The sequence below is a fragment of the Salmo salar genome, chromosome ssa21, assembly GCF_905237065.1.
Source record: "Salmo salar chromosome ssa21, Ssal_v3.1, whole genome shotgun sequence".
In the NCBI taxonomy this organism is placed as follows: Eukaryota; Metazoa; Chordata; class Actinopteri; order Salmoniformes; family Salmonidae; genus Salmo; species Salmo salar.
The window spans coordinates 12171189-12194645 of NC_059462.1; the positions used below are offsets into that span (position 1 = coordinate 12171189).

Below are 23457 nucleotides of genomic sequence, written 5' to 3' on the forward strand. Positions count from 1 at the left end.
TATCATAAACATATGTTGGCCATGCAGTTTTTGCAAAAAAGGCCTTGCTTTTTCACTGTAAGAATTGACTTGTGTTGCACTTCTGTTGTCATCTGATGAAAATGAAGCTATTTTCTTACGAATGTGTTGCACTAATGTATTTTCCGTGAAGGAAAACTATAGTTGCACGCCCCTGATCACTTAATTTAAGCAAAAAATACTGTTGACATTCTATTTAAAAACACAGGTGAAATGGTTTAAAACGCAGATTTTTTGATGATGTTAGAGGCCATTGTGTTTTGAAAATACGACCCCTGCGATATAGCCAACTGATATGGGAAGCTGGTTTAATGACTGATATTAGATTATGTAACAGAGACAGTAGTATTATTAACTTCCATCACCCTTCCTTGCGCATACTCATTAGTTGGTTTTAGCCCCAAATACAGACTGACCAACTTTATGCACACATGCATAGAAAATAAACACGCAGTGCTGCTTCAACCATTGCCCTCCATATAGCCTACTTGCATATGCTACACAAAATGACCATTTATGTTAGTCATGCCACAAGCAATGGATTATCCATCATTTATTATCTTAGTGTTTTTATCTGTGTTTTTCACTTTTCTTCCTGACAGGTAAAAAAATAGATAGACTACTGTGCATTTATTTATCTGGGGTAGTCCACATCCGTAACACTTGCCACTGTTTTCGAGTGAGTCCTGGGATACATAAAAGCAATAAAAAACAGTCACTATGTATGTGTTGTATCTGACTATCTGCAACACAATTTTTTTTTTATCCCTCTCCCAATATAAGCAGTTATTATACGCTGGGTGGTTTGAGCCCTGAATTCTGATTTGCTGAAAGCCATGGTATATCAGACCATATACCACTGGGTATGACAAAATATTTAGTTGTACTGTTGTACTCTAATTACATTGGTAGCCAGTTTTTAATAACAATAAGGCTCCTCGGGGGTTTGTGATATATGGCCAATATACCACGGCTAGGGGCTTTGTCCAGGCATTCCGCGTTGCGTGTTATGAACAGCCCTTGGCCGTGGTATATTGGCCATATACCAAACCTCCTCTGGCCTTATTGCTTAATTATAGAATTAATATTGTTGTAACAACCACCAAAACCATGGATCCTGTCAGATCTTTTGCAACAACTATCAATAATTGGCCGCAAGGGCTTTGTTTTGAATGTATTTACGTCAATGATTTATATTTGCATCGCTGTGCTCGAGTCGTCAACTGGACTGTGGCGTGTGCTTCTGGCTGCTCACTATGCAGAGATACTTTTGAGGAGATGGTAAACTCCCTTGGAATCGTATACCGCCTATTGTGTACGTTGCCCAAATATGGCAATGCGCGATGCATTCTGGGCGTGATCTCAAAAAAATCAAACATTTGCATGAATTTCGTCAACAAGATTTACAACATTACACGTATTTTCCAAGGCGTTAGATACGTTACTTGCTATCTGTAATATTGTATAGCTTTGGAATCGTGACAGTGCGTACTTTCGAGGAAAATAGGCACGTTTCTCGACTCATACCCTGACTTTGAGAAGGGATTGTGTGACGATTAGTTTAGCAACCATGTGACGCCATATGACAACGTTAACACAATTGGTCGACAGTCTGCTGGGTGTCCTACATAGCCAAATGGTATTCCTATCTCCACCTTTCTGTAATATCTCTGCTGTAGATATATTGACAGGGGACCGCGGGGACAAAAACACTGTTGGCAGTGCAGAAAGGACGAGAGAAGGCTGCTGGAGCCGTCCAGGAGATTTTATTGTTTTACATTTTAACTAACAAGGCTTTTCGGCAAATATATATCTTTCCAACTTCAGCTACAGTGATAGCTAAGTTTGGAAAGGAGAAAGGGGAGCTTTGGAGTGCGTTTATCGAAAATTCAATGCACCGAGTATCGCCTGCATCGAAAGCCTGTACAAAGGGAAATAAATATTGACTAAATTATTTTGAGAAAAAATATTACAAATGGATAACGCGGGACCTAAGAAACGTTGCTGTGGTAGGTCAATTTTATATTTTCAGTGCTTTTAAAAGGACTCATTGAAATTGAATATTTGATTAAGTATTGATAACTGCCGATCTATTGACCACAGTTGTTCGGATATCAACAACGAATCTCAAACATAATTTCCCTTGCAGAATCTGTCCAATCGTTCTTCACATCGCCAAAGTTCCTTATTTACCTTGGACATGCCCTCTCCACATGGGTAAGTGAATCAAAAGTAGCCAATACAAAATGTCACAACCTTTGTAAACCATTAATTTAAAACAATGTTTAGGTAGGCTATCACCCTAATTACTCATCATAGATGGAGGGTCATTTGACAAAATCTTATAGCTTATTTATGTTTTAGAATAGGTACACACGTAGGGAATATATATAGGCTATTTCCCACCCCTTTGGGTACATTTTGCTTGAAAAAAATAAATAAAACATTGATCAAGTCCAATGGCACATCAGTAGACACATGGATGGTTCCATATAATGGCCAATGGTCTGTACAATATTTATTATGTCATGGTATTTCTAAATCAGGTAATTGCTTTGAGGTCATGTTTCTTTTGTGTACAGTCCTTGACAGTATACCATTATTAATTTATATAGGATAGCTTTATATAGGCTCGATAGTCGGCTAGGATCATGTTTCTGCAAGCATTATCCATATACTGTAGCCCTACTGTGCAGTACATTTTAACAGCTGGTTGCAACCTGGTCTCAGAGCATTTCTTGTTAGTCTGTACATAAATCCAAGACACTCCATTTAGTATAATATGTTACGTTTCTTATGGTGTGTATTAATTTGTGGCGGTCCAGCACATATGATATGTTGCAAATTACAATTCGGATTATATGTTACCGATTAGAAAAATGTACAATGTTACAAATTTGCCAAACATACTATACGGTATGAATTTCGAAAACATATGATATGTTACGAATTCTAGATAGATGGCTAACGTTAGCTAGGCTAGGGGTTAAGGTTAGAGTTAAGTTTAGGAGTTAGGTTAAAGGGTTAAGGTTATCTAAAAGGGTTAGGGTTAACTAACATGCTAAGTAGTTACAAAGTAACAAAAAAAGTATTAAGTAGTTGACAAGTTGCCTGTGATGAGATTCTAACTCACAACCTTTGTGTTGCTAGACGTTCACGTCATACGCCCACCCATCCTACTTTTTTGGGGGGTCTTAAGTAACCATCTGTCTGATGTAACCATACCAAACGTAACATATCATAATAACTTTAGTGTGCCAGATTTACATTTTCTGTTACGTCTAAGCTATGAAACCAGGTTGCTGGTTGAAACAACAATGTAACATGCATGTATTTGTAGGGAGATCGTATGTGGAATTTCGCTGTAGCTGTATTTCTGGTGGGGCTGTATGGCAACAGCCTCCTGCTCACGGCTGTGTACGGACTGGTGGTGGCAGGGTCAGTCCTGCTGCTCGGAGCCATTATCGGTGACTGGGTGGATAAAAACCCCAGACTCAAAGGTATGCAGCCATAAGTAGGCCTACTCTACAGTCAGTGTTTCTGAACAGAACTGAATACATAGAACATGAATAAGCAATATACAGTCTCAAAACATTAGGGATTGAACTTTTGGGAAATGTGTTGATTTAGATGGAAATTGGAATAATTCTCTATTCGAAACCATTAAAATAACTTGATGCGTCTTGGTGATTTACTCAGAAATCAATTGTTTATGACCAACCCTACATCTCTAATGCTTGTCCTCTAATTTGATAGTGGCCCAGACTTCACTGGTTGTCCAGAACTGTGCCGTCATACTGTGTGGGATCCTCTTGATGGTGGTTTTCCAGTTCAAAGAACAGCTTGCAGAGTTATATAATGGATGGGTTCTGGTAAGATTCCATTGCCTCAACTCTCTCATACTGTCATTTTAAACTTAGAATTGAATGGTTATTTGCAGCAGAAGCATTTTCCCATTTGATAAGTACAACGTGACCTTCGTCTAATATGATCTATAATTTAAAACAACCTTTACATATCAGTTCAGCCTCTGGACAGTAGCTTAGGATACACATTGAATAATGTCTGAAAGCTTTCTTCACTATGGCTTTGAAATGAGCTTCACCAGTATTTTACACTCAGACCTCAAGTTCACTCAATTACCTCGCATTTGAAACAGAAAGCCTTGGACAGGTTCTTACCTGAGTAGCGATCAAGGGAAAATTGTTTGATTCTTAAGATTACACAAAGATTTGCCAGGAAACATGTTTGGCTTCTTGAAGGGGCTCGTTCTTTTGGTTGAATGTGTAGATCGGGTCCAAATGCGCAGATTTAATTTACATTGTACAGCAAGACTTTGTCCCAAGGAAGAAATGCTGTGCCTTGTTTTTTGTTAATAAGACTGTTGCAATAGCGAGTGTTACAATCTGCTGGCTGCTACACTATCAGGATCATGTAAGTGTTTCTCACGTGGTGTATTGTGGGACAAATCGTGTTTTTGTGAAGGGGCCCTTGGTTTTTGAGAGAGGGGGTTGCTGTAAGTTCTCTGGTATGTGTGTTTCTGGAGATGGGGGAGAAACAGTTGATTGAGTGTCTTGTTCATGACTGTGTAGTCAGCGGGTTCTTCTAGGGCTGTCATGTGAAGTCTAGAAATGCTGCCTAACCAGTTGAGCCAATCCATCTGTATTCCTCTGGCCAGAACAGCTGCAACCATAATATACACAACAAAAAACAGCAGGCCTGTTTGTTTCACTCTTACACTGGCTGTCAAGCATTGTAGTGTTAACGGTTTCTAGATGAACTAATATGCTAAGCTGAACAATAGTCGTTTTTTCTCGTTGTTGTCGTGTAAGTGCTAGCTATAGCCACGAAGAAGTCCACAGGGGCTGACAAACTGGAGCTGGCTCTGCTTAACTGCGTAGCTCCCCTCATCGCTAGCTCAATAACCAACATTTCAAATTGTTATATTGATGTCGGGAAATGTTCCAAAAGTATGGAAGGCTGCTTATGTGCTGCCGCTCCATAACGGTGGGGACACTAGTGTTCTTGATCATTATTGTCCCATATCTAGGCTTTGTCTGGCTACGATTCTTTAATCTTTGGTAAGTGTACAACTTCGTTCCTTTTTATCTGAGAATTGTATTCTAAATGTACATCAAATCGGGCCACAGTACTATTACTGCAACCACATTAGTTGTAAATTATATTGTCAATGTTTTAGATGCCCAAATTAATTGTGCTGCCCTGTTTGTGGACTTGTCAAAGGCTTTTAACATTGTTGATCATTCTATTTTATTAAACATGGCCTGGGCACTGAAGACTGTATGTGGTTTCAGAACTCTCTCAGTAATAGAACTAAGGCTATTGTGACAAAGTTTCAAATCTGGATTACTTTAAGTGCATGAAGGGGTACCCCAGGGTTTGATTTTGGAGACGCTATTGTTTACACTGTATGTAAATTACATTGGAAATACTGTGAAAAATAGTTATACATTTTTATGCTGATACAGTATTGTACTCTATTGCACAATCTGTAAATCAATCCTTTTCACATTTGCAATCTGATTTCCAAGCACAACAGAAATCACTCTTGGATCTTAAGTTAGTACTTAATGCAAACAAAACACATGCCATTTTCTAGGTCCCATAACTTGGACTTAAGTGGCCTTGAAAGTACTAGCCTGAACAGAACACAAATTGAACAATGTCCCTCTTATAAATATATTGGTATCTGCCTAGATGGCATTTTTAAAACACGTTACTGAGCTGGTAAAGAAGTTGAAGATCAAAATGTGATTATTTTCACTCTGAGCGCCAGAGTGGCGCAGCGGTCTAAGGCAATGCATCTGTGCTTCAGGCGTCACTACAGACACCCTGGTTCGAATCCAGGCTGTATCACATCCTGCCGTGATTGGGAGTCCCATAGGGCGGCGCACAATTGGCTCAGCGTTGTCCGAGTTTGGCCGGGGTAGGCCGTCATTGGAAATAAGAATTTGTTCTTAACTGACTTGCCTAGCTAAATAAAAACGTTAAATAAAAAGAGAAATAGAGCATGTGTAGTCTATTGATAATAGAAAGGAAGTTGTCTAGGCCATTTACTGTATGTCTGTTTTAGATTACGGGGATATAATCTACATGCACACAGCAGCTTCCACACTTAAACCTCTAGATGCTGTTTTCTATTGTACCCTTGGATTTATCAAAAGGTGGGTTGGGCCTCTGTATGTAAGAGAGCAGCATTCCCTTTCTGTTTATTTGCAAAGCGCTCCTGTAGAAACTTCCGATGTATCTGACACTCGTACTGTATTGTATTGTTTTGACCTTGACAAGAGCACAGGATTGCATAGTGCTAGAGGTTCCAAAGGTGGCTTCTGATTTAGGGAGAGATGCTTATAGTTTTTATGCTCCACAGATGTGGAATATGTTGCAAGGGAGGCTTGAATGCCCTTTAGGGACTTTAGAGCAATAGTGGGGGATGTTCCAAGTGAATTCTTTATGATCATATTTTGTATTCAAGTGTGTGTTTTGTATTGTGCAAGGCTCATTTGAAAGAGACTTGGTCTCCATGACACCCTGTCAAAATAAAGATATACACATTTAAAAAAAGAAAAGAAAGTAATATCACATGTTGAGGCCAAAAATATTACACTGGAAACTTCGTCCATGTTTCGATTTTTCAAAAGTAAATGTATAAACTTGTATGTTTTGATTTTTACCTAAGCGATCAATAATGTATTGTTTTCTTGGTTTTCAGACATGCTGCTATATCTTGGTCATCTCCATAGCCAACATTGCTAACTTGGCCAGTACTGCCATGTCCATTACTATCCAGAGAGACTGGGTGGTAGTTGTGGCTGGACAGGACAGCAGCAAGCTGGCAGGTCAGTCTCCATGGGAAACCATCCCAAATCGATTGGCCTCGTGACCAGGCATTTATCTCCTTGCAGTGGCGTGACTTTGAACCAGACCAAAGCAAATCACTAATTTGTTATTTTCTAACTTCCCCAGTTTCACCTTGGTTTACGAACGCTATCAAACAGATTAACACAGTAAAAATGCAACACTTCCAAACATCTTATCTCAAAGGAATTTTTTCACAAGCCATAAAGACCCACAGTTCACAAATAACCAGAGCTGTGTGCTACAGTTTGCTTATCTGCACCATTGAAGTAAATTAACCTTCAGGAAATCTATAAAAATCCCTGTCATATGAATTTGCTTTTCCTGTGGACAATGGACAATAAAATAATTATGCGCTTCTTCAATAGACATGAATGCCACAGTACGGATCATCGATCAGCTAACAAACATCCTGGCGCCTATGTTGGTGGGCCAGATCATGGCCTTCTGCTCCAACTTTATTGGCTGCGGTTTCATTGCCGGCTGGAACCTGTGCTCTATGTGCTTGGAGTACTGTCTGCTGTGGAAAGTCTACCAGAAAACTCCAGCACTGGCCATGAAGGCTGGCAAGAAAGAAGACTACCAGGAACTGAAACGACTGAACTCCCCAAAAGGTATGTTCTAGCCCTCCAGTTCTCTGAAACATCAATGATCATCACTGATAGATATGTCATGACACAGTGTTATTGTGAAATATTGCACCCAAAAAAATTGTCAACAAAATAGAAATCTTTTTGAAAGAAAGAACTAAATGCTGAGATCTGGGCCCGTATCAACAAAGCGTCTCAGTGTATGAGTGCTGAGCTAGGATCAGTTTTGCCTTATAGATCACAATGAATTAGTCTTGATTGAAGCTCAATATTAAATTAAAATCTCCCTACCATCATATCTAAGCCAATGTGACACCAATGTCTATGAAACTTCACAAATCAACTTGGCGATACAAAACACAACCCCCAACCCCCACCATCATAAGCAGTCTGGTCGTTACCGAGAATCACATACCGGATATAACAGGGACGTTAGCATTAGGAAAAAAATAACATTTCTTGCCCCGACCTAGCTCAATATCTATCTAGGCATCAGATAAGAACGAGACTACAGTGTCCATTAAGTGATCATTAGACTTGATCATGATCATCACCTTTTGGACTGAATATGTTTGTAGGGGCAACAGTTTTGATTACATTTATAATTTAAAATCGCTCACGTGCTCATTTCTGTCCATTAAGAACCAACGATGCCCTACCCTTTTGTAGCATTTCTGACAATGCTAACATCTTTTTTTAGCAGACGCTCAGAGTTCTAACACCTGGTCTGTTGCTCGGCAACAACACAGCTGCTTGCACCAGGGTGCCAATCATAAGTATGCGAACAAACCAAGGCTACTGTAGATGGCTAGCCTAATGTTGGCATTCAAGTGGAGGTTAATCAATACAGTGGCTTGCAAAAGTATTCACCCCCTTGGCATTTTTCGTATTTCGTTGCCTTACAATCTGTAATTAAAATGGATTTTTGGGGGTTTTGTATCATTTGATTTACACAACATGTCTACCACTCTGAAGATGCAAAATATTTATTTTTTTGTGAAACAAACAAGAAATAAGACTTAAAAAAACGTGAGCGTGCATAATTATTCACCCCCCCCCAAAGTCAATACTTTGTAGAGCCACCTTTTGCAGCAATTACAGCTGCAAGTCTCTTGGGGTATGTCTCTATAAGCTTGGCACATCTAGCCACTGGAATTTTTTCCCATTCTTCAAGGCAAAACTGCTCCAGCTCCAAGTTAGATGGTTTCCGCTGGTGTACAGCAATCTTTAAGTCATACCACAGATTCTCTATTGGGCTTTGACTAGGCCATTCCAAGACATTTTAAATGTTACCCCTTAAACCACTCAAGTGTTGCTTTAGCAGTATGCGTCGGGTCATTGTCCTGCTGGAAGGTGAACCTCCGTCCGTCTCAAATCTCTGGAAAACTGAAACAAGTTTCCCTCAAGAATTTCCCTGCATTTAGAGCCATCCATCATTCCTTCAATTCTGACCAGTTTCCCAGTCCCTGCCGATGGAAAAACATCCCCACAGCATGATGCTGCCAACACCATGCTTCACTGTGGGGATGGTGTTCTCGGGGTGATGAGGTGTTGTGTTTGCACTAGACAGCATTTTTCTTGATGGCCAAAAAGCTCAATTGTAGTCATCTGACCAGAGTACCTTCTCCATATGTTTGGGGAGTCTCCCACATGCCTTTTGGCAAACACCAAACGTGTTTTCTTTTTTCTTTTTTTAAAGCAATGGATTTTTTCCGGACACTCTTCCGTAAAGCCCAGCTTTGTGGAGTATATGGCTTAAAGTGGTCCTATGGACAGATACTCCAATCTCCCGCTGTGGAGCTTTGCAGCTCCTTCAGGCCACGCTCAAGGTCCTAAACGATATCATAACCACCATCGATAAAAGACAATGTGCAGCCGTATTCATCGACCTGGCCAAGGCTTTCGACTCTGTCAATCACCACATTCTTATCGGCAGACTCAAAAGCCTCAACCACTTCTCAGAGTTCAGTGTGTCAAATCGGAAGGCCTGTTGTCTGGACCTCTGGAAGTCTCTATGGGGGTGCCACAGGGTTCAATTCTCGGGCCAACTCTTTCCTCTGTTTACATCAATAATGTTGCGCTTGCTGCTGGTGATTCTCTGACCCACCTCTACGCAGACGACACCATTCTATACACTTCTGGCCCTTCTTTGGACACTGTGTTAACTAACCTCCAGACGAGCTTCAATGCCATAACTCTCCTTCCGTGGTCTCCAATGGCTCTTAAATGCAAGTAAAACGAAATGCATGCTCTTCAACTCTTTGTTGCCACCCTGATTAATGCCCTCTTGGTGTCATGACTTCCGCCGAAGTCGGTCCCTCTCCTTGTTCGTTCGGCGGTCGACGTCACCGGTCTTTTAGCCATCGCCGATTCCCTTTTCATTTTCCATTTGTTTTGTCTTTGTTTTCTACACACCTGGTTTCTATTCCCCATTTACATGTTAGTTATTTAACCCTCTGTTTCCCACATGTGCGTGTTTATTGATTGTTCATGGCGGTACTTGTCGGCTGGTTATGTTTGCCAGGTTATGTATTTTCGCCTGTTATTTTTCGAGTGACCGGTATTTCTCCGCACTTTGAGTATTGTCTGTATACTGGTGTTGTTGTGGAATTAAATACCTTGTACACTCATTTCTGCTCTCCTGCGCCTGATTCACTGCACCAGTTAACCACCGCCTGACACTTGGCAGGTTTGTTGTGGTGCCATATTCGTTCCATTTTTTTAACAATGGATTTAATGGTGCTTCGTGGGATGTTCAAAGTTTTGGATATTTTTTATAACCCAACCCTGATCTGTACTTCTCCACAACTTTGTCCCCGACCTGTTTGGAGAGCTCCTTGGTCTTCATGGCGCCCCTTGCTTAGTGGTGTTGCAGACACCACGGTATTTCAGAACAAGTGTGTGTGTGTGTGTGTGTGTGTGTGTGTACGCACGCACACACACACACACCACTGAGAACATGTGACACTTACATAAAGTCCACCTGTGTGCAATCTAACTAATTATGTGACTTCTGAATGTAATTGGTTGCACCAGATCTTATTTAGGGGCTTCATAGCAAAGGGGGTGAATACATATGCACGCACCACTTTTCTGTAATTTTTAGTAATAAAAAAAAATTACAAATTTCTCTTCACCTATGACTATTGTGTATATCAATTACATGAAAACCACAAAAAAAAATCCATTTACATTACAGGTTGTAATGCAACAAAATAGGAAAAACGGCAAGGAGGATGAATACTTTTGCAAGACATTGTAAATGTAAACAGATTTTTTAGCTAGCTAAGATTAGGTTGCTTGTCCAAAGTCCAGCATCTAGCCTCTGCAGCTAGCAAACACCAGTCAGCTGAACGCTAGCTAGACAATGAACAGGCAAAGAAAGCCAGCTAGCATAACGTAACGTTATCCTAGCCAGCTAGCATAACGTAACGTTATCCTAGCCAGCTAGCATAACGTAACGTTATCCTAGCCAGCTAGCTTAACGTAACGTTATCCTAGCCAGCTAGCTTAACGTAACGTTATCCTAGCCAGCTAGCTTAACGTAACGTTATCCTAGCCAGCTAGCTTAACGTAACGTTATCCTGAGCCAGCTAGCTTAACGTAACGTTATCCTGGCCAGCTAGCATAACGTAACGTTATCCTAGCCAGCTAGCTTAACGTAACGTTATCCTGCCAGCTAGCTTAACGTAACGTTATCCTAGCCAGCTAGCTTAACGTAACGTTATCCTGGCCAGCTGGCTTAACGTAACGTTATCCTAGCCAGCCAGCTTAACGTCGTTATCCCAGCCAGCCAGCTTAACGTAACGTTATCCTAGCCAGCTAGCTTAACGTAACGTTATCCCAGCCAGCTAGCTTAACGTAACGTTATCCTAGCCAGCTAGCTTAACGTAACGTTATCCTAGCCAGCTAGCTTAACGTAACGTTATCCTAGCCAGCTAGCTTAACGTAACGTTATCCTAGCCAGCTAGCTTAACGTAACGTTATCCTAGCCAGCTAGCTTAACGTAACGTTATCCTAGCCAGCTAGCTTAACGTAACGTTATCCTAGCCAGCTAGCTAACGTAACGTTATACTAGCCAGCTAGCTAACGTAACGTTATACTAGCCAGATGAGAGCCAACGTTGGCTAGGTAGCTAACCATCAAGCGAGTAGGCTTGGGCGGTATACTATATATCGGGCTATTTGGAAAAAGCCACGGGATGGTTTTTCAATAACGTCAACCATTTCTTTGAAGTTAAATACATTTAAATATTTGTAGCTACTTTAAGTAAATGCCTACAGTCATGTTGTGCAATACATTAGGAGATATAAAAAGATTGTTCTGCATTTTCCCCAGTAACGACCAGTAATTCAGGGCAGGGCACCTGTTTTGAGCCCCACTTGTTTAGTTGCACTAAAAATACACACACAGAAAAGATTCAGACCCCTTGACTTTTTCCACAATTTGAGCCGGATTTTAAAATGGATAAATATTTTCTCAATCTACAGAAAATACCCCATAATGACCAACAAAAACAGGGTTTTATACATTTTTGCCAAATGTATACAGTTGAAGTCGGAAGTTTACATACACCTTAGCCAAATACATTTAAACTCAGTTTCACAATTTCTGATATTTAGTCCTAGTACAAATCCTAGTCTTAGGATCACCACTTTATTTTAAGAATGTGAAAATGTCAGAATAATAGTAGAGTGAATGATTTCAGCTTTTATTTTTTATCATCACATTCCCAGTGGGAAAGAAGTGTACACACACTCAATTAGTATTTGATAGCATTGCCTTTAAATTGTTTAACTTGGGTCAAACATTTTGGGTAGCCTTCCACAAGCTTCCCACAATAAGTTGGGTGAATTTTGGCCCATTCCTCCTGACAGAGCTGGGGTAACTGAGTCAGGTGTGTAGGCCTCCTTACTCGAACACACTTTTTCAGTTCTGCCCACAAATTTTCTATGGGATTGAGGTCAGGGCTTTGTGATGGCCAATCCAATACCTTGACTTTGTTGTTCTTAAGCCATTTTGCCACAACTTTGGAAGTAAGCTTGGGGTCATTGTCCACTTGGAAGACCCATTTGCGACCAAGCTTTAACTTCCTGACTGATGTCTTGAGATGTTGCTTCAATATATCCACATAATTTCCCCCCCCTCATGATGCGATCTATTTTGAAGTGCACTGGTCCCTCCTGCAGGAATGCACCCCCATAACATGATGCTGCCACCCCTGTTCTTCACGGTTGGGATGGTGTTCTTCGGCTTGCAAACCTCCCCCTTTTTCCTCCAAACATCATGATGGTCATTATGGCCTAACAGTTCTATTTTTGTTTCATCATACCAGAGGACATTTCTCCAAAAAGTACAATCTTGGTCATGATGTCAATCCAGCATGACTTCTGCCGCGCTCAAAACAACTGGAAACTCGTAAGTGGGAAATCGGACTCGCTGCTCACGGTAATTTGCATTGTTAGTGCTAGCTAGTCAATGAGATGCATCACTTATGTTTACTACCGAACTAGCTTGTTAGGTAGCCAACGTTACACCATCCAGACTGTACCACAACTCTGTTGATAATATATCCAAGCAACATTCTTCACAAAACGTAGCAAGCTAGCTAAGTAGGTTCAAAGCCAACGCCAAACTTGGGGAAGTTAGCTACATAACAATGCATGCAAAGGGAATTGCAAAACTATCTAAGAAGGCTACTCCATAGGCCACGTTATGGTAAGACGAGGTAGACAGATTTCAGACAGGACAAACACTTCAGTTAGCTATGCTACTTTTCCTCGACTAAGAACAACCAAGAACACTACACAAACCATAGCCAAGAAAACAAATTGCTTTGTAAACAATAAGCTAGCTATGTTGAACCGCATATAGTTGATGGTTGAACCCCAAAACGCACACAGAACCTCTGTTCAGTTGTGCACTACAAGTGTGGAAATGCATGCTTATCAGACTTGACTGACCGCATCGCTATTTCACACGTCAAATAAATTCCAGCTCCGCCATACACTCCCTCTTGCCTTCTTGTCATTATTATAATCCACATTTGTGCTGACTGATCAACGGTGTCAAGTTACTTTTCAGTGTGTTCCCAGAAAAGTCACTGTCCACAGGTAAAAAGTAGTCAGGGGGTGCAAGTGCTGTACCCGGTGCACCCAGGTAAAACTACATCAGAATAATTTCTTTCTTGTGCGACCTGCTGTGCGCAGTCAAAAGAAAATGAAATGCTTGCTAACTTAGTTAGCTATGTCATTAAATGGAGTGTTTTCAACAAATCAACTGTTTAAACTGTCTTTTTACAAAGCAAGAGAAATAAACTTTCAAATCAGTACTGAGTGAATGAACAAAATCATTTTGGACAAACGATTCCAGACGGTCCATTTTTAAAATGGTCTGTCGAAGTCAATATGTTAAGACTAGGGTTCACAGTGTAATGGTTAGAGCTACCACCTGTGGATCAACTTTTTCGTAGCAGTAGGTTTGGGTAATTAGGCTAAGGGTTAGCGGAAAATGCTCTCCTGACCTGCTATAAAAAGCAACTTGTATCGAAGTGCCGTGTTTTTAGGGAGTCCTGTCCGTGGACTATGAAATCAAGGCCAGTGCAGACCGCACCAAAAAAATACATCCTAAAGACGTCGGCCTAGGTTCCCTTTGTGGGAAGTAGCCATCAACAAGTAAAAAACTGGAGGGGGGTCTGGAAGACACTCACTCAGTCATCCAATTTATTCAGTACTTTGAGAGTCACTTACAGGAACTGGTATGTGCTTATAATGTAAAGAGGCTGTCGATATTCACCCCCCTCCCTTTTTAACTTCTTCTGGCTTGAATCCCGCTAGCGGGATCGATATGACAGCAGCCAGTGGAAGTGCAGGGCGCCAAATTCAAAACAAATCTCATAATTAAAATTCCTCAAAACAAACATACAAGTATTATACACCATTTTAAAGCTTTACTTCTTGTTTATCCAGCCAAAGTGTCTGATTTCAAAAAGGCTTTACGGCGAAAGCAAACCATATGATTGTTAGGTCAGCGCCTATACACAAAAAAAACACAGCCATTTTCCAGCCAAAGAGAGGAGTCCCAAAAAGCAGAAACAGAAAATTAATCACTACCCTTTGATCTTCATCAGATGACACTCATGACTTCATGTTACACAATACATGTATGTTTTGTTCGATAAAGCTCATGTTTATATCCAAAAATCTCAGTTTACATTGGCGCGTTATTTTCAGTAATGTTTTGCCTCCAAAACATCCGGTGATTTTGCAGAGCCACATCAATTTACAGAAATACTCATCATAAATGTTGGTGAAAAAGTTATACATGGAACTTTAGATAAACTTCTCCTTAATGCAACCAGCTGTGTCAGATTTAAAAAACGAAAAACGAATAATCTGAGTACGGCGCTCAGACACAAACATGCCATACAATATATCCGCCATGTTGGAGTCAACAATAGTCAGAATAGCATTATAAATATTCACTTACCTTTGATGATCTTCATCAGAATGCACTCCCAGGAATCCCCGTTCCACAATAAATGTTTGACGCGGTCAGACAAACTCAAATTCAATTACAGTTCATAGAAACATGTCAAACGATGTATAGAACCAATCTTTGGATGTTTTTATCATAAATCCGCAATAAAGTTTCAACCGGAGAAATCCTTTGTCTTCAGAAATGCAATGGAACTGAGCTACCTCTCACGTGAGCGCATGGCTGCGGCTCATGTCCTGCTGGCAGTCATCTGACTCCAGGAGCTCTTATTCATCCTCCCTTCACAGTAGAAGCCTCAAACAAGGTTCTAAAGACTTGACATCTAGTGGAAGCCTTAGGAAGTGCAACATGACCCCACAGACACTGTGGTTTGGATAGGCAATCACTTGAAAAACTACAAACCACTTCCTGTTTGGATTTTCTCTCAGGTTTTTGCCTGCCATATGATTTCTGTTATACTCACAGACATCATTCAAACAGTTCTAGAAACTTCAGTGTTTTCTATCCAAATCTACTAATAATATGCATATCCTCGCTTCAGGGCCTGAGTAGCAGGCAGTTTACTCTGGGCACGTCAGTCATCCAAGCTACTCAATACTGCCACCATCCATAAGAAGTTTTAAAGGGAGAATCCATGTTTTGCATAAATGCAAATAGACATGTCTACAAAGTAATAGCCAGGGCCCCGTTTCCCGATAGAACTTAAGCTTAAGAGTGTTTTAACAGTCCATTGTTTCTATAAACGGCCGAAGAAATTGCATGCGTTTCCCAAAACACCACGTAGGCAGAACTTTCAATAAGTGTGTTAGAGCATGTCAATATCCTAATAGGATCGAAAGAAAGGCTGTGCTGCTTTCGGATCAGCGTTCTCCATTCAAATCTTACCTTAACATTAGGTACTGACAACGGATCAGCTCCTAGAGAGAAATGATCACCTATGGCTGCAAATAATTAGGCGGCTTATTCCAATGCTTAGGCTATGCACTGAATATTTAGGCTATGCACATGAATGACATTGTGCATGTTAAGCCTACAAATCCATGAAATTGAGACAAATTAGATGGCTTACAATTAGCAAAATATAACTTAATTGAACATGAAATTGATTTCAATATAGGCCTATGTAACACTGTATTCATCTTAAGGCAATCGTTTTTTTTTAACCTTTTGCTGGTTTATAACAATTGCAAAGACATTGGCAACCTTGTACTGTAGTAAGCTTCGTTCTGAAGTTATCGGTGGTCACAGAGATCGATAAACATCTTGATTCTATGTTTAGCTGAGATCTTGTGTGTAAAGTGACAAGGGCAAAAAAAAGCATCCAACGACCCAGTTAGCTGTTCTACAAGTGGTCAGAGGCCGTCTGTAAATAAGTGTTTAAGTGCAATTTCAGTAACGATCTGAGATTTAACGATGCGCCTACAAAAGTTTCTGATGAACTTAGCCTTAAGATGCTTTTGGGAAACCGGGCCCTAAATTGAGACACATTTGATTTTACATTTTAAGCGCAAATTACATTTTTGAAAGACCTTTTGCATGTGGAAATGTTGTAGAAATTTTGTGTAATCACCATGGGAAAAAGAGTTAAGTGAGAAGTAGGGATTGGTCTGAAAGAAATTCATGAGCAGCACAATGCCTATTCCACCCATGCTCTACCAAGGTTTTCCAGCCCACAGCTTTGACCTATTACAGTAGCTATGTTGCTCTATTGTACTTCAAATAATGCTTATGCAGGTTGCTTAGGATTCAAATGGACAGATCCTAGGTCAGCACTCCTGCTGAGACACTGTGGATACGAGCCCTGATCTGTGTACAGTTGTGTGACCCAAAAACTCATGTCCATCTGCTCTTCTTCCTGTGGTCTGCAGAGCTAGAGAACGGCCAGGGCCCAGTGGAGGGCTCCCAGCTCATGAACGAGACTGCTGTTGTCAAGGCCGACTCTCCCAGGAAGACTGGCTGCTGCTACCAGATGGCGGAGCCCCTGCGCACCATCCGCGATGGCTGGGTGGCCTACTACAACCAGTCCATCTTCTTCGCTGGCATGTCGCTGGCTTTCCTCTACATGACAGTGCTGGGCTTTGACTGCATTACCACAGGCTATGCCTACATGCAGGGCCTCAACGGCTCTGTGCTCAGCCTGCTGATGGGCGCCTCTGCCGTGTCGGGCATCTGTGGCACGGTGGCCTTTACCTGGGTTCGCAAGAACTGTGGCCTGATCCGCACAGGCTTCATCTCGGGTGTGGTGCAGCTCTCCTGCCTAATGCTGTGCGTGGTATCCGTCTTCGCACCGGGCAGCCCCTTTGACCTCAGTGTCTCACCCTTCCAGGACATCTATAGCCACCTGACTGGGAAGAGCAGCGCCCTCCCGGAGGCCGCCTACCCGGCTAGCATGCTAACCATCGATGGTCAGGGTCTGCTGGTTAACAGTTCGACCGTACCGCCCGCCGAGGAACTGCCGCCTCTGCAGTCCTACATGTCAGTCAGCCTGCTGTTTTCGGGGGTCATTGCTGCTAGAATTGGTGAGTTACTCAAAAGTCCACATTGGGAAAATCGCTCAATGAGTGCTACTATGTTAACAGTTACGCTGGCACAGAAGTTCATTGTTTGAGGAAGTCTAAAACAATGTGTCACGTCATTCCGTAGCGCATTAACTTTGTTGTATAAGGCAGGGGTTCCCAAACTTTATGGAGGCGGGGACCACTTTTGTGATAGCAAATTCATCTGGGACCCCCTCAAAATCAGAACACAACTCCCAACTTTAGTGTGATAAAAATAGCATACAAAGAGTTTTACTATGACTGCTGCAGTGCATGCATGGCTGGACTAACCAAGTCTCTGGCCCTGGGAAATAAAATTTGAAAGACCCCCTCTTCCCAGCGGAGAAAATGTTGCAATTTTGCAGCTAATTTCCTGCAACTCTACACATTTTGCCATGGGTTAGAAAGAACGTTTTGCAGCTTTAAAGCTTAAAACTACAGTGTTAAAAAAAAAAAAATGAAATACAAGAAGTACTGAGTCGAAAATGGAGTAACTGTGGATCCCTGTGAGCCTCACAGGGATTTAAGAGTAAATTGTAGATTCATATTACATTGTATTGCACCCTCTAAACTTCTTCCACAGACCCCATATTTGGTTATTCTGTTTTTGCTATAAATATTTATTTATTTAAAAACGAAAAATTGAGATCAGACCTCTCCAGCTTAGGAACCACTCGTATAAGGCAGCAGCCACCACTTGGCGGAAAGTCGGCTCCAGATCCGGTGTTAATGTCACCATAGAGAAATATTGCCAGCCTGTGATGCCAATATAGTCTGATAATTAGTAAATCATTGATTATTTTTTTCCTATTGCTTTTATGTGGCCGTAAAAATGCCATTCTGAATGACTGTTGTGCCGTCATCTCCTCTGCAGGTCTATGGTCCTTTGACTTAACCGTGACCCAGCTCATCCAAGAGAATGTGATCGAGTCGGAGAGGGGACTGATCAACGGCGTCCAGAACTCCATGAACTACCTCCTAGACCTTCTGCATTTCATCATGGTGATTCTGGCGCCCAACCCAGAGGCCTTCGGCCTGCTCGTCATCCTCTCCGTCTCATTCGTGGCCATGGGCCACATAATGTATTTCAGGTTTGCCTTTAAGAGCCTCGGGCGGCGCCTCTTCCTCTGCTGCTCTCCAGAGCAGCAGACTCAGGCCCTCCCCGACTCTCCCTCCTCGCTTCCCACCACGGTGTAACCCATTAAAGAGACTCTTTCCCTGCTTACAGCTCCGCCTGCAGTACACAAATACCACCTTCTCCTCCAGCCCCTTCGCCATCAACCTAAACATGCTTGTAGCCCCGGCAGGACTAATGTATTTACTTTTGCGCCTTACCCTAGCAGGTGCTGTCCTTTGCCATTGTAGATAGCATTTGCCGTTCGCTGAGGGAGGAGGGTAGTGCGGCCGCAGACATAGGAGTCTCTCTAAGACAAACAACCCAGATCATGAGGTCATAAGTGTCACAAAAAAACACTTCCCTACTTCGCTCCTTCCCATATTTAAATGTAGCCGTCTTGGTATGCATTCAGGTTTAAAGCTAAATTAAGGTGGAAAATTGCAGGTATTGCCACTTGCAGTTACTACGGTTACAGCTGGGTAATGCTCAAGTATGTGCTAGTGCTGTTTGCATCTCATTACAGCTCTGCATCAGCCGTGGGATTCCCATTTCCACTTTGAAGCCATTTGTTTCTCAGTAGTTTATTGGTGCTATAAATCATTCATGTTAGCATTTCAGTTATTTCAGCTTTAGTAATTAATGCTTTAGATGATCGGTTCTTGCTCATTTCTCTTTAATACATGGTTATAAGGGTTATGCAAATGTATTTATTCAAGGAGCGCAAATACTTATGTTTATCAATACATGGAGTGTACAAAACATTAGGAACACCTGCTCTTTCTATGACAGACTGACCAGGTGAAAGTTATGATCCTTATTGGTGACACCTGTTAAATCCACTTCGAAGACAGGTTAAAGAAGGATTTTAAGCCATGAGAAAGAGACATGGATTGTGTGTGTGCCATGGAGGGTGAATAGGCAAGACAAAATATTTAAGTTCCTTTGAACAGGGTATTGTAGTAGATGCCAGGTGCACTGGTTTGAGTGTGTCAAGAACTGCAACGCTGTTGGGTTTTTCACGCTCAACAATTTCCCGTGTGTATCAAGAATGGTCCACCACCCAAAGGACATCCAGCCAACTTGACAACTGGGAAGCATTGGAGTCAACATGGGCCAGCATCCCTGTGGAACGCTTGACACATTGTAGAGTCCATGCACCAACTAATTGAGGCTGTTTTGAGGGCAAAAGGGGGTGCAACTCAATATTAGGTAGGTATTCCTAATGTTTTGTACACTCAGGTGTATATTCTCAATGTATCATGACTATTGTCTTTCTCACCCATGATGGTGCTAATGTACTAGCTATAGCAAACACCTGGAAACTGTGCATTCACATTTAATGACCAAAGTGGACCTTCTTATATAGCTTAAAGGAAGTGAAGGGAAAACCGGGTGTTACATTTTGTTTGAGCATTCCAAATATTTTTTGATGTGAAGTGATAGTGAAACTTGTATAAGCTCATTAACGCCATTGTAGACACTTGTGTACACTTAAGATCTCGACCCCCCTCCCCCCCCCCGCAATTCTCTTAACTATAGTATAGCAATGTAATCTACTAGTAAATTTGTCAGAATTGATTTCTACAGCGCCTTCAGAAAGTATTCACACACCTTGTCTTTTTCCACATTGTGTGTTACAGCCTGATTTTAAATTGAAGATTGTGTTCCTAGCCTACACACAATACCCCATAATGTCAGTGGAATTGTTTCACATTTTTACAAATTAAAAATGAAAAGCTGAAATGTCTTGTCAATAAGAATTCAACCCCTTTGTTATGGCAAGCCTAAATAAGTTCAGGAGTAAAAATGTGCTTAACAAGTCACATGGACTCACTGTGTACGAGTTTAACATTATTTTTTTAATGACCAACTCACCTCTGTACCCCACACATATAGATAATTGTAAGGTCCCTCAGTTGAGCAGTGAATATTAAAACAGATTCAACCACAAAGACCAGCAAGGTTTTACAATGCCTCAAAGAAGGGCACCTATTGGTAGATGGGCAAAATGTAAAAAAAACAGACCTTGAATATCCGTTTGAGCATGGTGAAGTTATTAATTACACTTTTGATGGTGTATCAATGCAAAGATACAGGCGTCCTTCCCAACTCAGTTGCCGGAGTGGAAGGAAACCGCTCGGGAATTTCAGCATGAGGCCAATGGTGACTTTAAAACCACTAGAGTTTAATGGCTCTGATTAGGATAAAACTGAGGATGGATCAACAGCAATACAAACAAAATTGACAGAGTGAAAAGGAAGCCTGTACTGAATAAAATATATTCCTAAACATGCATCCCGTTTGAAACAAGACACCGAAGTAATACCGCCAAGAAATGTGCCAAAGCAATTCACTTTTTGTCCTGAATACAAAAAGTTGTTTGGGGTAAATCCAATACAACACATTAAAGTACCACTCTCCATATTTTCAAGCATAGTAGTGGCTGTATCATGTTATGGGTATGCTTGTAATAGTTAAGGACTGGATAGTTTTCAAAAGACAAAAAAAGAAATGGAGCCAAACACAGGCAAAATCATAGTGGAAAAACCTGGTTGTCTGCTTTCCAACATACACTGGGAGATTAATTCACCTTTCAGAAGGACAATAGCTTGAAGAATTATGAAAATAATAAAAATGGGCAAATGTTGCACAATCCAGGTATGGAAAGCTCTTAGACGTACCCAGAAAAACTTGCATCCTTGGCAGCGTTTACAGCGGTTTCTATAAAGTATTGACACAGGGGTATGAATACTTATGGAAACTAATATATATATATAATTTAAAAAAAATCAGTTTGTCATTGTGGGGTATTGTGTAGATGTCGGAGAGAAAAAAAGTAATACATTTTGAATTCGGGCAGTAACAATGTGGAATAAGTCAAGGGGTATGAATACTTTAAGTGATTGTACCATGTCCATAATAATGAAAAGACCTTCAATTACTGCTTCAGCATTTTGTACAAGGCTGAGCTCCTGCCTCCCCACTGAGGTTAACTGAAGGACTTTTAGTTTCCTGGTGGGCCCATGATACCGAGCCATCATTACGCTCTGCCACAAACGCACACACACACAGCGCAATCCTAAACCCAGACACTAGGTGAGCATGAAAAACCGTACCACCTTTTTCCTGTGGGCGGCTTTCAAAATCCCTCCCAAGTTTACCTGTGATTTTCCCCTCTTCCCCCCTAAGTCTAGCAGACCTCCCCACCCCGTGTTCACTTGCCAGAGTAGAATGTCAGCATCTTCAGGTTGGTCTCAGCTGGCCACTGACCATTACACCAACCAGGTGGTTGCCAGGCAGAACTGTAGGTTTGTAGTTATTGGAGCTCTCCAACACCACTAAAAAGGTTTGCAGAAGCCTTCTTTTTTTTTTTAAGATTTATGTGGTTTGACTCACTGAAATACTCACATGTTCACAATAGACTATGGTTATTACCTCTGCCCATGAAAACCATGGCTGAGATTTTGTAATGAAAATATTAGGATTGGTGCAGAGAATAGCCACGGCACTTTAAGAGAACAGTGAGGCCTTTCTTTAGCTCTGGGCGGTGTATTAAAAGGCTCTTGTAGGCAGATGTAGAGTCAGACAGGACTGCAGGTTTGTGGAACTGCAGCTGGTGCTCTGATGTTTGGCATGGGTTACCCCTCAAATGTAAAGTAAGCACATTCTCCAGAAAATAAGAGCATTTGTTCAGGAATACTTCATACAAGGCAATTTTATATTTTTCATTTAACAATCGCCGTCATTTGATATACTATTTGATACACTGTACTGGATGTACATTTTTTGTCGTTGAACATTGTCAGATTGTTGTCTTTAAATGTTGGTGTTGTTTTTAAATGTTTTTATATAAGTGTTAACTTCTCAATTAGCAAATAAATGTTTTCTGAACGATTTGTGAAATTTCTCTGCCTCGTGTTTACAAAGCAGTGCTCTCATGCATAATAGTAATGGGATTTTTTTGTTGATAGTTACAGATCACAATATTCTAATTTTTTTGCTACTGTATGTAGTGTATACTTGCGCTGGTCGGCTGTACCAAAACCCCGGTATTTTTCATCCTATATTTTTGTTCTCCATCTTTTTAAAACAGCGAGCCAACATGTTTTCAGGACTCATTTCCCTGACAGATCAAAACTAGTTGTTTTCTCATGCTCTCGTCTCTCTGCAGCAGACATGGTGAGCTAAATGTTTGGAACATCAAAATCGCAATACACATAGAATCATGAGAATCGCAATACATATCGTAAGGTCCCTAGCAATTCCCAGCCCTAATGCATAAACCAATAAAATCATGAGTACACTGTTCCAATGGACCATAATGTACTGTCCATAATCTCCCATCATTGTTAAATACAGAAAAAGCATTGTTAGATAATCTGTTTAAAACAAAATATTGAATCATTGTGAAATCATTATGTAATCACAGCTTGCAACATTGGAGGAGTAAATTGAGATGTTTGTATGCAAGAATTACATCACACTCCATTGAAGTGGAGGACGGTTATACAGCTTGTATTGCATGAGCTCTGAAATAAAGTCTTTACACTCTGTCTCGTTAGTGTTTTATGTTATCACAGGAACCAAGTCATTGTACTGAATAAGAAGACTGCAGCCATTTTAAGAGACCCCCCTCAGTCAATTCCTACTCCCCAGTTCTCTAGCTCTGGCCAGGCTGCCACTTTGCAGGTTCACATTCCACAGGGTTTAGTCTCTAATTTGCCCCAGAAGCCCCTTTGACAGCCAGTGTTAAATGGACTGACTGGCTAAGCTGAGCTGTATGATCTAGACCTGTGTGCTTGCAGGCGAAAGACAAAGA

The 23457-nt window shown here is 41.1% G+C and overlaps 2 protein-coding genes across 2 annotated transcripts in view; one reads left to right on the forward strand and one right to left on the reverse strand.

The window, feature by feature from the left end:
* LOC106581843 (WD repeat-containing protein 75) overlaps window positions 1–23457 on the reverse strand; it is a 74647-nt gene that overhangs the window by 28841 nt on the left and 22349 nt on the right. The window lies entirely within an intron of this gene.
* Window positions 1706–23191, forward strand: LOC106581845 (solute carrier family 40 member 1). Its single transcript, XM_014164252.2, has 8 exons — window positions 1706–2027; window positions 2168–2235; window positions 3359–3518; window positions 3775–3890; window positions 6752–6878; window positions 7266–7511; window positions 16853–17503; window positions 18396–23191. The coding sequence occupies exons 1-8, from the start codon at window positions 1994–1996 to the stop codon at window positions 18716–18718; spliced, it is 1725 nt and encodes a 574-aa protein (XP_014019727.1). The 5' UTR covers window positions 1706–1993; the 3' UTR covers window positions 18719–23191.